Raw genomic sequence first — 16,638 nt, forward strand, 5'->3', positions numbered from 1 at the left:
TATATATATATATATATATATATATATATATATTTGCAAAATACAATTAGTTTGGTCAGTGAAAACATTGGAAATCTTTGCACTTCTGTCAATTAAATAAAGGTTAAAGAGAATTAACTAATCACAGATTATTGATTTTATTTTACAAAACATCCTAATTTTTTTTTATTTGATGTTGTAAATAAAACTACAAAGGACTACAAAAGCCAGCACAGGAAATAAAGAAATAATAATTTCAACATAAATGTCCAAAAAAAAAAAAAACAGCTTGAGAACGTATGACAGTGACCTGTAATTCTGACAACAAGAAGGCCAATAGCCATGCAAAAATAAGAAAGTTTCTATAAGTGTTACTGCACTCTGGGTAATGAGAATGGTTTTAAAATAGATAGAAACTGACAATATACCTTTTTGGGGTAATAATCACTGGGGTAACATTTTGTCCAAAACAGAGGTAAAATTCAGAGCAACTCACAGGAAACAATCTACACAGAATGGTTGGGTGTGAGCGAATTTCAATGGTAGTTGCTCTGCTGGCTCAGGAACCCCTGAAAGTACAAACATTTTATTTTATTTATTTATTTATTTATTTTTTAATCAAACTTTGAAAAGTTTGGAATTGCTGTGAAAGTCATGATATTACAAAAGAACATTTCTATTTCAAAGAAGTGATGTCTTCTTCAAATCTTTAGTCAAATAATTTTCCACTCGCAGTGATGAACGCTCTGAATTACAGCAGTCAGTTTATCAAGAGCTCATGATTTTTGTAGCATTTCCTTTGTTACTGTACAAAATGATATGATCAGTCATGGCAACTTATGTTTTTCCATTACTCATTACTGTATTTGAGTTAATGTAATTAGTTGCTGTACTTACATATTTTGGGCTACTTTGTAGTTTTACTATCAACAATATTAGCATTAAAATTTGTTAAGGGTAATTCAATTTAACAAATGTTGTAAAATGTCTTTTATTTAATGTCTTTTATCTTTTATTGGAAAATTAAACAATATTTTAGTAAACTTTGATAATTGCCTTAATCTTTTACACAACTGAGAAGATAGTGCATGCACGTATGAAATGCATGTACTTCCTGAACCTCTGCTTCTAGTAAATATTACTGTGTATTGTGTATTTATTTGACAGACAAAAGGTTACATTCAGCTGTTGCGACTTTGTTGACTTTTGAAAATCAAGTTTTCAAAATCAAATTTTGACTCAGATTAGATGAGGATATGGCTGAGAACTTTTTGAAGGTTATTGGTTTACTTATGCCCTTTTTGAAGACTTGAGCTTAACCAGTGGCGTAGTGAGTCAGCCCCGGACCCATATGCCAAAAATGTGTACGGGCCCCCCCAAACGTTATGGGCTCCAACTCGGTTAACTTAACTTAGGCCCTATTGTTGATTTTTCTGAAGTAAATAACGTTACGTGAATCGTGACTATTCACAAGCTGTTTTATGTACGGTATAGGCTAATGCTTGGAATTGATGTTTAAAGTTTTCAAGTCCATTCATTATTTGTAGCACGCAAGCCACTAGGGCTGCACGATTAATCGTATTTTAATCTCGATAACGATATCCACCTGGCATGAACGGCTCGAATAGTTCCTGTAGCAAATGAAGGCCCGCCTTCTGAAATACGAAATGTGCTGTGATTGGTTAGCTGGGCCAGTGTGTGTTGTGATTGGTTAGCTGGGCCAGTGTGTGTTGTGATTGGTTAGCTGGGCCAGTGTGTGTTGTGATTGGTTAGCTGGGCCAGTGTGTGTTGTGATTGGTTAGCTGGGCCAGTGTGTGTTGTGATTGGTTAGCTGGGCCAGTGTGAGTTGTGATTGGTTAGCTGGGCCAGTGTGAGTTGTGATTGGTTAGCTGGGCCAGTGTGTGTTGTGATTGGTTAGCTGGGCCAGTGTGAGTTGTGATTGGTTAGCTGGGCCAGTGTGAGTTGTGATTGGTTAGCTGGGCGATATCACAAATCCCGGATAATATGCGTTGTAGTCCAAACGAGTCATTCGTTGTAGTTTCTGAAAAGTGATAACTGTTAAATAAAATATCTCCTTTTGAATTGGACTTTTGAGCTTTGTAACTTTGCAGATATTTTTTATGCTCAAACAGCAACATTACAGACTAACTAAAGTGGTAAAAGTGATAAAGCATAATAGGACCCCTTTAAGGATACACTTTCTGCCAGGTGTTTTACTTATTCTGTGCAATCTGGCAACCCTGTGTGCGCGCTGACTGATGGCGGAACAAGCGCTGATGATAAGAAAACAGGCAACACTGTTCAAAAGCTTAAAGAGTCGTCTGCGCAGTGCCAATGCATCTCGAACAAGCCTATTTCCACCCAAATCTGAAGACCGTGGGGAGTTTTTGTAATGCCATTACACACAAAAAAGAAACTATTGTGCATAAGTATTATTATTTTTATTGGTCATGGCTATAGCCTACTGGAGTATAGTTTCTTGTGTTTAATCATACTGGATTTGTTTTTATTTGTTTGTTCAGCCCTGTGGAATTGTCTGTGTCAATTCATGAGACACAAGTTGACTTGCCTTTTGTTTATGCAACATACAGAACATGGATCTGATCACTTGCCTCTTGAAAATTGGACACAGTGATGACCAGCATAACTTACTAAAGTGAATTAAGAAGTCAGATGGCTCATGTGTCAATCATAAATCAGACTTTAAAGGCATAACTTTTTTTAATGTAATTTAAAAATGTCAGTTTAATTCACTTAAACCTCTAAACCTGGGTAAACAAAAATGGTATTCCTATAATACTGAATGATGTGGCAAGCTCCTTTTCAAATGAAACCGACATAATTTCATTTTCACAACCAGTTATACATTATTTTGTAACCTAAAATTTCAATCTCCATAGTTTTTGATTAAACAGATGAACACTATAATAGGAATAGGGTTGATTATATGGAAATAGATTTTAACTGAAAGGTTGACAGAAATATATCAAATCTATTAATCACAACATTTGTTTTTTGTCAACATTTTTGTGTTTTGTGTTTGTGTTTAGAGTTGAAGAAGCATTAATGAATAAAATGTATTAAATGTCCTTAATGGCAATAGTGTTTAACATCTCTCCACAGACTGTAATGAACATTTGAAGATCCATGGCAAACTGGCTTCCAGTATTTTTAGAAGGGCCTACAAAAACAGACCCCCTAATAAAATGCATCACAGAAAACAAGGTAGAGAGACTTCGCTGTTTATTAAGAGCAAAAGATATTAATGGACTGTACCCTTCTGAAGACTGGAAAGATGATGTTACTCCATTATCTGCAGCAGTTTTATGCAGAAATGAAGAAATCTGCTCTTATCTACTTGGAGAGTCAGCTGATCCAAACAAACCCTCAACAAGTGGACGAACTCCTCTACATTACGCTGCTTTAACAACTGGAGTTCCACTGAGTATTGTGAAAAGATTACTTGCAGCAAAAGCTGATCCAGATAGACATGGATTAATAATTTGGACTCCACTGCAATGTGCTGTTGATCGTGGCCGTGAAGACATTGTGAAAGCACTTATAGAGGCTGGAGCTTCACCTGAAACTAACTATGGGGTGAAAAAAGAGCTAGATAAAAAAGTGGAGAGAATGATTCGTCGACTATCATCACAGGATAAAGTGTTTGAGAAAGTACATCTGTTTTTCTCTCTTTCTTGTTCTTTACAAACAAAAAATCAGACAGAAGTTTACAGAGTCTATGAGGAACATTTCTTTCAAGAGGATCCGTTCAATCATATTATTTTGTTTGAGGTGTATTTCGGTTTCATTGGTCCAGGTGCGGTGCAGTATCATCAGAGCGCCATCAAATGGTTAAAAGACACTAAGAGTGCAGAGAGATACATTGAAGGAGTCATCAAACGCTTCCCAAGAATCCCTCAGAAACACTGGCAGATTGCACTGAACTGCTTAAATGTTGCTTTGTGTGTCAGTGAAAGCATTTCTCCTCAGGTGTTCAGTGATCTTGTGTCAATTCTAACAAACAGCCTTAAGCACTCTGGAAACACAAATGGTGAAACAGTCATTAGTTTAATACTCAAAATACTCAACGTCATGATGCAAAAGACATCTGAGCAGAAACGAAGTATGAATCATTCTGTCTATGAGAAGTTGTGCAAAAGTCTGTTGCCTCTCACACGTCCTGATTATTCAAGTCTGATTGGAGTTTGGACCTATGGACTGTTTGCCTATATATATGACATTGTTCCTAAACTTGTAGCATTGTGTGGATTGTCACCCGTCCCAGAGATGATACTTAACACCGCAGAGATTGAAATGGATGAAGTCATGAAAAAAAAGCTCCAAAAGTTGGATGAATCACTGAGACATCCAGCAGGTTCGAGTGCAGTGGATAGTTTATGTGAGGAGACAGCCGCTCTATCAACAAGCAGCAAGAAGAAGAAAAAGAAGAAAAAAATCCAGCAAGAGTTGGAATCACAAGAAGTTGAGCTTCAAGATAAAGAGGAATCGTATCCAGACTCTGTAGTGACATCCATTGAGGAATCAAATTCCAGTGTGCAGCCGTGCACACAACAAGTTGAGACCCCAAATATCTCAAGAAGGTGGCATCAAACCAGTCATCGTTGGAGGTCTAAGCTTGAGAAGCTAGCTAACATTGATGATAGCAATACCATGCTGAGAAACCTTACTCTAGTACGCACTGATGAATTTCGTATTGCTAAGGGAAGTGATGGAACAGAAGTTTTCCTTGGTTTGAGGGATGACGGCACTGAGGTGGCTGTGAAACGAATGATTAAGTCTAATTACCAAGTCCTCAGAAACGAGGAGGAATTTCTACGACTCCCAGAACTTGATAATCCCTTCATCGTGCGATATGTGGACTTTGCAGAGGATGCACATTTTGGGTACCTTGTTCTTCAGCTTTGTGAGTACACACTGGAAGAATATATTCAAGATCATTTACCAGATGACAGCGCTGAGAGATCTTTGGTTCTGAAGAAGCTGGTGAAGGAAGTTCTCTGCAGCTTACAGGTTTTACACGACCAGCAAACCAAAGTGCTCCATCGAGATATCAAACCCCAGAATGTCCTGATTGGTAGGAGCTAAACTTGTGATTAAATTTTATAGAATTTTTTTTTTCTTTCTATAAATAATGTGAACTTTCTGTTTGTTACAGACATAAAAGGACAAGCCAGATTGGCTGATTTTGGCATAAGTCGCCGACTGAAACAGGGCGAAACCACTTTACGAACAAGCATCGCTGGAACTAGATGCTGGAAGGCAAAGGAAAACATACATGAGAAAGTCAGCACTGGCTACAAGAGGAGCTCCGACATTCAGGTGGTCTCTCCTCTCATTTTGAGTCAACAATATTGTAATTATTTTAAATTAATTTAAAATATTACAAAAATATAGAATGAGAAATTTACTTATTGACTTAAATACAATTAATTTAAATTTTAGTAGACGAAAATTCTAAACTAGTAACACTGTTTGAAGGTTGCCGGGATGTTAGTCTACTACATTCTCTCTGGAGGACACCATCCATTTGGTGAACAACCATTTTGTGAAGTCAACATTTTACAAGGAAGATACTCACTGGAGCATCTGGATGATGATGTAGCGAAGGATCTCGTCGAGTGGATGATCAATGAAGATCCAAACAACAGACCAACTGTGGAGCAAACCCTCGCACACCCCTTCTTCTGGACTGATGACAGGTAAAATACTCCATTGAGTTGGCAATGACATTTATCACTCTAAAATTAACAATCACCTCATGACCTTATTAAACTCATGATCTGTTATTTTGGTACAAGCTAGAGAGGTTCAGCACTGCTTACAACACTAGCAACTTATGGTTTTATATTAAATGAAGGGAAAACTGCTTTGCATATACTTTTTTATTAGCTGACGAGATTGAACTGTTTCTGAAATCCTGTCAGGAGAGTGGAGTATTTGAAAAAATTGGGGAACCAGAAAGAGGTTAACAATTATCGTAATGTTGATGAGGAGCTCCTTCAGGCCGCTGAAAAATACACAGAGGGGAAAAGCTTTTCTGAATGGAGGACTAAAGTGAGTCTAACTTCAATGCTCAAATATTCAAACATACTTACATAAATATGTAAATATATTTAAGAAATGTTTAAATAATAAAATAATGAAAATAGTAACAACTTCAAAAATTAGATTTAATGTCTTCAAGACTTTCCTCAGTTGAATGTAAAATCAGGTAAATGTAGTGCATGGCCTGCTATAATCTTGGTCTGGAAAATAAATTGTATTTGTAATTATATTTCTTTTGTCAGTTTCCATCTGAGATTGTCCAGAAACTGGAAGGTAAGAAGAAAGGCTATCCTGAGAACACACTGGGTCTGCTGCGATTTATACGCAACCTGCACGAGCATTAGTGAGTGACATGTAATACCATACACAGTATTTAAACCAGAATAATTTAGTATTATTGTGTGTCAGACCATGTTTTTGGTCTTTTTTTCTCTACATAGTCCAGAGGACGCTGAGAGCATCAGCCTGATGGCTTCATTCCCTGATCTGTTTGGGAGTGTGTTCATGTTTGCGAAGGAGAGAGGATGGAACTCCAGAGCGAGTCTGAAAAAGTTCTTCAGCTCAGCTCCACAGATCTGATTGTTGTATTTTTGGTTTCAGTATGTACATTGATTCTACATCATGAATGAGTTTAAATGTAGGGATAAATGTAAGATTTGATGAGCTGAGATTCATTGTTTTCATGAAATGAGGCCCTGATAGCTGAAAAACACTGACACTTGTGGCAAAATATACCAAAATATACCACGAGTATATGTCTTACATTTTTAAACTGGCTAATTTGTTTAATTTCAGATATTGATTTATCTTGTGGAAAATATGTAGATGTTACAGAGCTTCCTCGTGGCAGTACTAAATAAAAACAACAACAACAACAACAACAAAGATTATCACACTTCATAAAAATTATAAACATCTTACAGATTCTACACTCTAAAAATGCTGGGTTAAAAACAGCCATTTCTGGCTTTGGCAACTAAGTGCTGGGTAAATATTGGACAGAACACATGCTGGGTTATTTTAACGCAGCTTGTTGGGTTTTATACATTAACCCATTTGCTGGTTGTTGTTTTTTTGGACATAGTGCTGCTGGGTTCCCAAACGATTAATCCCAAACGATTAAACGTTGTAATTAAAATTAAAGTTGATGTGACAGAGTGTTAAACATGCCTCTGTCCCAACTTTTTTGGAGTGTGTTGCTGCCATCAAAATAATTTTATAATATATATATATATTTACAAAATACAATTAATTTGGTCAGTGAAAACATTGGAAATCTTTGTACTTCTGTCAATTAAATAAAGGTTAAAGGGAATTAACTAATCTCAGATTCTTGATTTTATTTTACAAAACATCCTAACTTTTTTCTGATTTGATGTTGTAAATAAAACTACAAAGGACTACAAAAGCCAGCACAGGAAACAAAGAAACTAGAATTTCAAAAAAAAACAAAAAAAAACAGCTTGGGAACGTATGACAGTGACCTGTAATTCTGAAAACAAGAAGGCCAATAGTCATGCGTGTTACTGCACTCTGGGTAATGAGAATGGTTTTAAAATATAGAAACTGACAATATACCTTTTTGGGGTAATAATCACTGGGTAACATTTTGTCCAAAACAGAGGTAAAATTCAGAGCAACTCACAGGAAACAATCTACACAGAATGGTTGGGTGTGAGAGAATTTCAATGGTAGTTGCTCTGCTGGCTCAGGAACCCCTGAAAGTACAAACATTCTATTTTATTTTATTTATTTATTTAAATTTTTTTTGGAATCAAACTTTGAAAAGTTTGGAATTGCTGTGAAAGTCATGATATTACAAAAGAGCATTTCTATTTCAAAGAAGTGATGTCTTCTTCAAATCTTTAGTCAAATAATTTTCCACTCACAGTAATGAACGCTCTGAATTACAGCAGTCAGTTTATCAGGATCTCATGATTTTTGTAGCATTTCCAGCCATTTTTTCCTTCAGGGAAAGCGTTGATGTATTCAAAACATCTGGTAGTGTGGGTTTTCCAGGAAATTCATGTACTTCCTGAACCTCTGCTTCTAGCAAATACTACTGTGTATTGTGCATTTATTTGACAGACAAAAGGTTACTACATTCAGCTGTTGCAAATTTGTTGACTTTTGAAAATCAAGTTTTGAAAATCTAATTTTGACTCAGATTAGATGAGGATATGGATGATAACTTTTAGAAGGATATTGGTTTACTTATGCCCTTTTTAAAGACTTGAGCTTAACTGAGATTTCAGCGTTTGTAGTCGTTTAAGAGGCTGTTGGGTCAGCCTTGATTTATTACAATATTGAGGTAGGCCTAATTCAGTTTTAGTTTTGATTTTAGAAAATAAACATGTGATTGCTCTCCTCACAAATCAACTGTTTCTTTTATTTCACTGGCATTTCTTTTAGGTGTTGAGGACTAGTGCGTCTTGGAGCCCACATTTAGTTCTAGTAAAATACTTAAGTACAGAGATCTTCTGTCTCAGGCGCAGGGGACAGTATTTCATCCCCGGCCCGAGCTCTGGAACCTTCATGTCTGGCCACTGAGGGGAACCAACTAAGAGATGCTGGGCTTCCAACCGATGTAGTAGAGACTATTATAAGTGCTAGGGCTCCCTCCACTAGAAGAATGTATGCCCTCAGATGGCGTATTTTCGAAAGGTATTGTATGACACACCATGCAGACCCAGTTCACTGCCAAATTTTTCCAGTGCTGGAGTTTTTTTGCAAGAGAAACTGTCCTCAGGCACATGTCCTGGTACTCTTAGAATCTATGTGGCTGCCATTTCGGCTTGACATGCTCTGATTGATGGGGTTTCTGTGGGAAAGCACCCTTTAGTCACCCGCTTCATTCGTGGAGCCAAGCGGTTGAGGCCGCCCACTAGAGCGACAGTCCCTTCGTGGGACTTGGCTATAGTGCACGAGGGTCTGGTTGACACCCCTTTCGAACCACTAGAGTCAGCACCTGTCAGGTTTCTGACCCTAACGATGGTTTTTCTAATGGCTATTACTTCTCTGAAGAGAATTGGGGATTTGCAGGCTCTGTCAGTCTCGCCAGCCTGCCTAGACTTTATCCCTGGGCTGGTCAAAGCTATTTTGCATCCTCACCCTAATTATCTTCAGAAAGTTCCATTCTCGACCATACATCCAGTCGTTCTTGAAGCCTTCTGCCCTCTGCCGTTCACGACACCGGAGCAGGAAAGACTTCACTTACTGTGTCCAGTACGTGCTCTTCAGATTTACGTCCACCGCACCAGCCAGTGGCGCAAGTCGGAGAACTTTTCACATGCTATGGGGGCCACAACTGGGGGCAGCTGCCACTAAACAAACTAGGTCACATTGGGTGAGGGATGCTATTGTCCTAGCCTACGAGGCGCGTGGTCAAGCTTCGCCTCTAAGAGTTAGGGCCCATTCAACCAGGGGGGTTGCATCTTCTACGGCTTTAGCAAGAGGTGTCCCCTTGCAGCAAGTGTGTGAAGCGGCAGGCTGGTCCTCTCCGCACACATTTGTCAGATTCTATAGTTTGAATGTCCATGCTACTCCGGGCTCACGTGTTCTTGAGTCAACATCCCAGAGTCATGTCTGAGACCTCTTCAGTGCTTGTGAGCAAACACTACACAACCTTGGGGGGTCCAGACACTTCCAGTACGGCGGCGTTGGTATTCTCGTTCCCACAAGCATTTGAAATGCAGCATCGAGAGTAGCTTTTGATAGGGAACGTTACAGGTTACTTGACTGTAACCCTGTTCCCTGAAAAAGCGGGAACGAGATGCTGCGCCTCAATGCCGCACTGTAGGCGTGCCCGGATGTCCTTTCAGACAAAGGTGAACAGGATGTGTCCGTTTCACATGTATGTATAAACTCGCAGGTGTGTAATCAATGACGTCACCTACCGAGGTTATTTAAGCCAATTCTTGGTGTGTTTGACACATAAGCTTTACAACCGGTCGAACAAAGAAAGTTCTCGTTCCCGCTTTTTCAGGGAACAGGGTTACAGTCAAGTAACCCGAGATGGACACCTTGTTGCCACACGCATCTGTAGTCTAGCGCAGTTTAATCCTCACACTTTAATAGTATTTACAGCTGCTAACAGGTTGTGACTATGAGGAATGAAATGTACGATGCTACATAGTTTTCCCTATCGCTCGCGTGCCACTGCCTGTGATTATCCCTTATACCGAGTTCACACTGCACGATTTTCAAACTCGTCGGATCGCCGTTGTTTTCACACTGCGTGATTATCTGGGTTAGCATTCAGTTGCTGCTGTGTTCACATTGCACGATGGATCGGCGACAGGGGGTTTCACATTGCATGACTTCACAATAGGAAGAATCGCCAACAGCTCTGTCTGGTCCGCAAACTTGCGTAATTGTCACTCGCGTAAACGAGCACCGATTTGCCTCCGATTTCGGCATTTGTCGGCGATTTCGCAAAACCTGTCGGCGAGTGAAAAGTCGTGCTAAAATCGTGCAGTGTGAACTCGGCATTAGCGTGCCAGTGTTAACTTGCCATAGTTTGCCGACCCCTGCTCTAAACTAACTAAGCTCATGACCTTATTAAACTCATGATCTGTAATTTTGGTACAAGCCAGAGTTTCAGCACTGCTTATGATCCTAGCAAATTATGATTTTAAATGAACTTCCCCTATTAAATGAAAGGGAAATTGCATTCTATCTAGATCAGGGGTGCCCAATCGACTGTCCTGCAAAGTTCAGCTCTAACCCTAATCAAGCACACCTGAAGCAACTAATTAAGGTCTTCAGGATCACTTAAAAATTAAAGGCAGGTGTGTTTGATTAGAGGTGGAGCTAAACTTTGCAGGACAGTCGATCGCCAAGAGCAGGGTTGGGCACCCCTGCCATACACTGTATTTATACCAGAATAATTTAGTATTATTGTGTGTCAGATCATGTCTTTTTTTTCTCTACATAGTCAAGAGGACGCGGAGAGCATCAGCCTGATGGCTTCATTCCCTGATCTGTTTGGGAGTGTGTTCATGTTTGCGAAGGAGAGAGGATGGAACTCCAGAGCGAGTCTGAAAAAGTTCTTCAGCTCAGCTCCACAGATCTGATTGTTGTATTTTTAGTTAAACTATGTACATTGATTTTGCATTATGAATGTGTTTCATGAATGAGTTTAAATGTAGGGACAGATTTAAGATCGTCACACTCCTTGTATCTGATGAGCTAAGATTTATTCTCCTCTGCAAACAAAGTTCTGACAGCTTGACACAAAATGAAAAACCATGGATATGTAAACTTTATTTCAGTTATTGTTTTTTCTTGTTGAAAACATGCATGTATTTTTAGTTAAACTATGTACATTGCTTTTGCATTATGAATGTGTTTCACGAATGAGTTTAAATGTAGGGACAGATTTAAGATCGTCACACTCCTTGTATCTGATGAGCTAAGATTTATTCTCCTCTGCAAACAAAGTTCTGACAGCTTGACACAAAATGAAAAACCATGGATATGTAAACTTTATTTCAGTTATTGTTTTTTCTTGTTGAAAACATGCAAACATCTATAAATATATCAATTAATAAATAAATAAACAGCTTTTTAAATGATCTGCATGTTTAAATAATGAATTGATAGAAGTCATTATGTTATTATATAAGAAATGTAATGTTAATTTGAATAAGGATAAGATAGAAATGTGTTTATAAGATATATAAATAGGATTAATAATAAGATATTAATTTTTTTCAACAATACAGTAACTTCTTGTTCCTTCTTTACAAGGATGCCTGTTGCCATCTTGCCCTTTAGCAAATGTGCATTTAGATTAAAAACACACAAAGAAAGTTATTGTTCATATCCAAGCAAATCTGACGTAAATGAAATATCCTGACCTTCTCATAAAACCCCGTGACCTGAAATTCTGGCAACAGGCAGACCAGTCATACAGCAAAATGAAAGTCTTTCTAAACACAGTGGGGGAGTGGATTTAAAACTCACTGGGGTAACATTTTGTCCTAAACATTGGCAAAACCCACTAAATTTCTCCTTTCAAAAGCTAATTGCTAAATTTTTTTCCACAAGGTTTTTCAAAGACATTTATTATATTTACCAAAGCTCTATAAATTGAACAAAATCAATCCTTAGTACTAAGGACTATGAAACAATAAAAGCTGTTACTAACTTCATGCAACGAACTGGACAATATATACGGATATATAAGCGGAGTTCTTCAGATGAACTGAGGAGGGCAGCAATGCGCCTTTGATGCGTCCAGCCCGCCGCAAATGCCAACAGCAAGAAGAAGAAGCAGTTTCATGTTCGCCCACATCTGAAGAGCTGCGGAGTCACTGCACGCAAAAGATAGGAAATAGTTGTGCGTAAGTATTGTTATTTTTCTTCGTCGTTGTTAAAGGCTACTTGTTTTTTTTAATAATAGGCCTACGTGATTCTTTTTTTATTTTATTTTTCTCGTTTGTGTAGCTCCACGGAATAGATGCCTTAATTCATACGAGTTAACGGAACATACACATAACGCAGATCTAATCACTTATCTCTTGAAAATGTAATATGTTAGGGGCTAGTTGATGATAGTGACAAATAATAGTTGATAAAATGAGAAGGTCAGGTGCAGGCCCATCCAGAATAACTGAGGGTATGGAGGACCAAAAAATTAAATAAAATTAAAAATGTAATAACAGGGAAAAAAATGACTTGATAAAAACAAATATAGTTTATTTGTAATAAAATGTAATCCTGAATTTATTTTGATTACCTTTTTCCTATATGTACTATTTTCTGTATTTATTTTTACATTTATTTTTATTCTTTTTAACTTTTATTTACTTACTCTTTCATTGATTTTTATATTTATTTATTTTTAAATATATTTATTCATGCATTAATTTATTTTTTATATTTATTTATTTCCACATGTATTTATTTCCAGATTTATTTATTCATTTATTTCTTTTTACTTTTCCGTGTGCAACATGGAAATCAAAATCAGAATCAGAATGAGCTTTATTGCCAGGTATGTTTACACATACGAGGAATTTGTTTTCGTGACAGAAGCTTCCACAGTGTAACAGAATGACAGTGACAGAACTAAAAAACACAGATAATAAAAAATTTAAATAAATAAAAAATAGAACAAGTAAAATAAGGAATAAGAAATATACAAATCGACAATTGTATGTACAGGTATAGAACAATAGGCGGTCCTTGCGGAGCTCCGGTGACTCATTGGTTAAGAGCTCATGCAGACACGTCAGATCAACTGGAGAGTTCCAAGATATTTTCACAGATTCACATTATTGTCAAATTATTTTATAGTGACTGAGTTGACTTCCACGGTTACTTCCTGGTTTTAGATTAGTCATTTCCGGTCAACTGTCAAAATCAGCTGTGCTATAAGGGGAGCAACAGTTTCTCAGTTTCTCTACATATATCCATTCACAATTTGAAGAAAAGTTTTGTTTGTCTGAGAGGACCAAACGTCCATGTATACTGTTTCATGAATGACGCCCATCCAGGCCCATCCAGAATAACTGAGGGTATGGAGGACCAAACCTATAAAATTATTTATTCATTTATTTCTTTTTACTTTTCCGTGTGCAACATGGAAATGATGGAGGCGGTCCTTGTGGAGCTCCCGTGAATCATTGGTTAAGAGCTCATGCAGAAGCGTCAGATCAACTGGAGAGTTCCAAGAAATTTTCACAGATTCACATTATTATGTTGAATAATTTTATAGTGACTGAATTCAGCTACAGTTGTGTCATTAAGCCCAGAACCATCAACATCGTCGATAAGATACTAGGTTGATGACGCCTCTAGACCAAATGGCAACCTTCCGGTCTCTCTCTTGAAACCAACACGGAAGTGACTTAAACTGCAATTATAAACTGTCCAAAAGCCTAATGCTTATGGACAGATTCACTCTCTGCCAGCAGGTGGCGCTTAAAGCGATTCCTTGGATTCTGCTGTAAAAAAAAAGCAGCGCTGCACTTATGAACTTTAAAGTGACAGTTCACCCAAAAATGTAAATGTGATGTTTATCTGCTTACCCCCAGGGCATCCAAGATGTAGGTGACTTTGTTTCTTCAGTAGAACACAAACGGAGATTTTTAACTCAAACCGTTGCAGTCTGTCAGTCATATAATTGAGGTGAATGGGAATCATGGCTTTGAGAGTAAAAAAAACATACTCAAACAAAACCAAATTAAACCCTGCGGTTCGTGACGATACATTGATGTGTAAAGACACGAAACGATTGGTCTGTGCAAGAATCGGAACAGTATTTATATAGTTTTTTTACCTCTGATTTACGCAATGTCTGAACTGTTCCAACTGAGTGCGTCCTCCTGAGCGCGTTCTCAACAACCGGCGCATGAGGCGTCTTCTTCTTGCTTTACGGCGGATCACAGACTTATAAGTGCATTGCCGCCACCTATCTCTCATTGAAACTCCTAATTGAATTAGGTAGTGAATGCACTACAATTAGGAGTGTCAATGGTCCATTTGAGAGATAGGTGGCGGTAATGCACTTATAACACGGCGATCTGCCGTAAAGCAAGAAGAAGAAGACGCCTCATGCACTGGCTGTTGTGGACGAGCTCAGTTGGAACAGTTCGGACATTGCGTGAATCAGAGGTAAAAAACTATATAAATAAATACTGTTCAGTTTCTTGCACAGACCGATCGTTTTGTGTCTTTACACGTCAGTGTATCGTCACGAGCCGCAGGGTTTAATTTGGTTTTGTTTGTGTATGTTTTTTTTACTCTCAAAGCCCGTGATTCCCATCATGAAGCCTGATTTGTTCATGTTCGGGTAGCTGTACGAACAAATGGTGCTTCAGCCCACCAAAAGGGGTGGAGCCGACTGCTATATAAGTCGGCTCTGAGCGCCATTTCGTCAGCCATTCTGTAAAGAAAGTGTGACCTGACATCTCCTTGTTGATTTATAAAGGCTACCACCGTCATGTTGTCTGATGAACGTGGTGCACTCCGAAGGTTTTTACGGATAGAAAAATCGCAAGATCATCTCTAGGCAGTTAATGTGCAGGCGTTACTCCAGGCTGGACCAGGAGCCTAATGCTTGTCTGCCGTCGTACAGTGCTCCCCAACCCGAGTTGGAGGCATCTGTCCTGACTACCTTCCTTCTGGAGGTCAGTTCTAATTGGACACCTGTCTGCAAAAGGCAGGAGGCCTTCCAAGGGACCACAGCTCTGACTAAGGTTGGGTATCGTTTGAATATTATCAATTCTGATTCTGCTTATGGATTCCGAAGTCAAACATTCAGATGTCAAACATATTTATTCTGTCTTTTTACAAAGCGTTCTGTTGCAGCTGAATAACATGAGCAAATATCAGCAGCCTACAGAACACTTAGGCCTACAAGAGCAACATTTGCCTATGGTTTTAACAAAAATACCATAGCAAAAACAACTAGACTAATATAAATTTCAAACATTAAATTGTTAAAGACAAGTAAACTGTCAGTAATAAAATAGGAACAAACAAATCAATTAGCAATAGCATAATCAAATACAACGGAACAAATTTCAGGTACAGAAATTGAAATCAAAATTTAAAAACACTGCATAGTTTTCTTTTCATAAAAAAATATAGATTAATCCTTATTAAAATTATTCTATTCAATGTCGATTAGTGAATGATTTTCTTTTGTTCTCTGATTAACATTAATGGCAGGCAGCACATGTTTATTAGGCTGCTGTCTCTTTAACACCGAACTCACGCGGATCTACAAATACTGTTACACATGTGGTTTCTTTCTCATCTGTTTAAGTTCATTTAAAGGGGTCATGAACTGCCTTTTTTATTATTTTGTACTGTTCTCTGAGGTCCACTTATAATGTTATCAAGATTTTTACATCAAAAAACATAATAATTTAGCATTAATAGGCTATGTTCTGTCCTGTTTTGACCCCCCTCATCAGAACGCTCTGTTTGAATATGTGTAGACTCGGAAGTAAACGCCCACCGCTATGATTGGCTAACAGTTTTGGCAGTTTGGCTAACAGTTTGGCTAACAGTCAGAAACACAAATACTCAGTACATATCAAACGATCTGTAATAACAGTCAAAGCAATAGTGATCACGTTATAAAAACAGTTACTCACACTTGTGTGTTGTGACATTACTGTCGGATCCAATATTGTTGGCACAGAATTGTCTTTTAATTTCAGTCTTTAAGAAAATCTGGTGTCGTATTGTGCCTTGTTTGTAAACTAATCTGCGGTGAAATGAAGTGAATAGATGACCAAACTTTTACTGAAGAGGTCTGGAACTTAAAAATAAAGCTAATCCACTCTTTCCTAATCTTGGGATTAGGCATTGGCCGGTATGAGATTTTGACGGTATGATAACCATAAGCAAAAATATCACGGTTTCACGGTAGGGCTGTGCAATTTGGGGGAAAATATCAAATTGCGATTTTTTTGACAGATATTGCGATTGCGATTTGATTTGCGATTTTAAATGTGCAAAGTCAAGCTTCAGCTCAATATTGCCAATAATGTGCAAACACTTTTTTCCGCTGAACACAATATATTTTGGTTTTGAGCAACATACAGAATATTAGGAACAGTATAATTTTTTTTT

The 16,638-nt window shown here is 37.9% G+C and overlaps 1 protein-coding gene across 3 annotated transcripts in view; it reads left to right on the forward strand.

Moving 5' to 3' along the window:
- The window catches only part of LOC107709092 (uncharacterized), a 17,461-nt gene extending 6,122 nt beyond the window's left edge, over positions 1-11,339 (forward strand). Inside the window, exons 2-7 of one of the 3 annotated variants that reach the window (XM_016513496.1) lie at positions 3,103-5,074; positions 5,156-5,319; positions 5,479-5,699; positions 5,925-6,054; positions 6,288-6,388; positions 10,982-11,339. In XM_016513496.1, the coding sequence (XP_016368982.1) occupies positions 3,127-5,074; positions 5,156-5,319; positions 5,479-5,699; positions 5,925-6,054; positions 6,288-6,388; positions 10,982-11,120 (2,703 nt within the window). In that variant the 5' untranslated portion in view covers positions 3,103-3,126 and the 3' untranslated portion in view covers positions 11,121-11,339. Of the gene's footprint in view, positions 1-3,102; positions 5,075-5,155; positions 5,320-5,478; positions 5,700-5,924; positions 6,055-6,287; positions 6,389-6,485; positions 6,915-10,981 lie in introns of those variants that run through there. The other 2 variants (XM_016513495.1, XM_016513497.1) reach the window with 2 other exon arrangements.
- Positions 11,340-16,638: the final 5,299 nt, after the last annotated feature.

This window comes from Sinocyclocheilus rhinocerous, unplaced genomic scaffold (assembly GCF_001515625.1).
Source record: "Sinocyclocheilus rhinocerous isolate Xijiao unplaced genomic scaffold, SAMN03320098_v1.1 scaffold4462, whole genome shotgun sequence".
Taxonomy (NCBI): Eukaryota; Metazoa; Chordata; class Actinopteri; order Cypriniformes; family Cyprinidae; genus Sinocyclocheilus; species Sinocyclocheilus rhinocerous.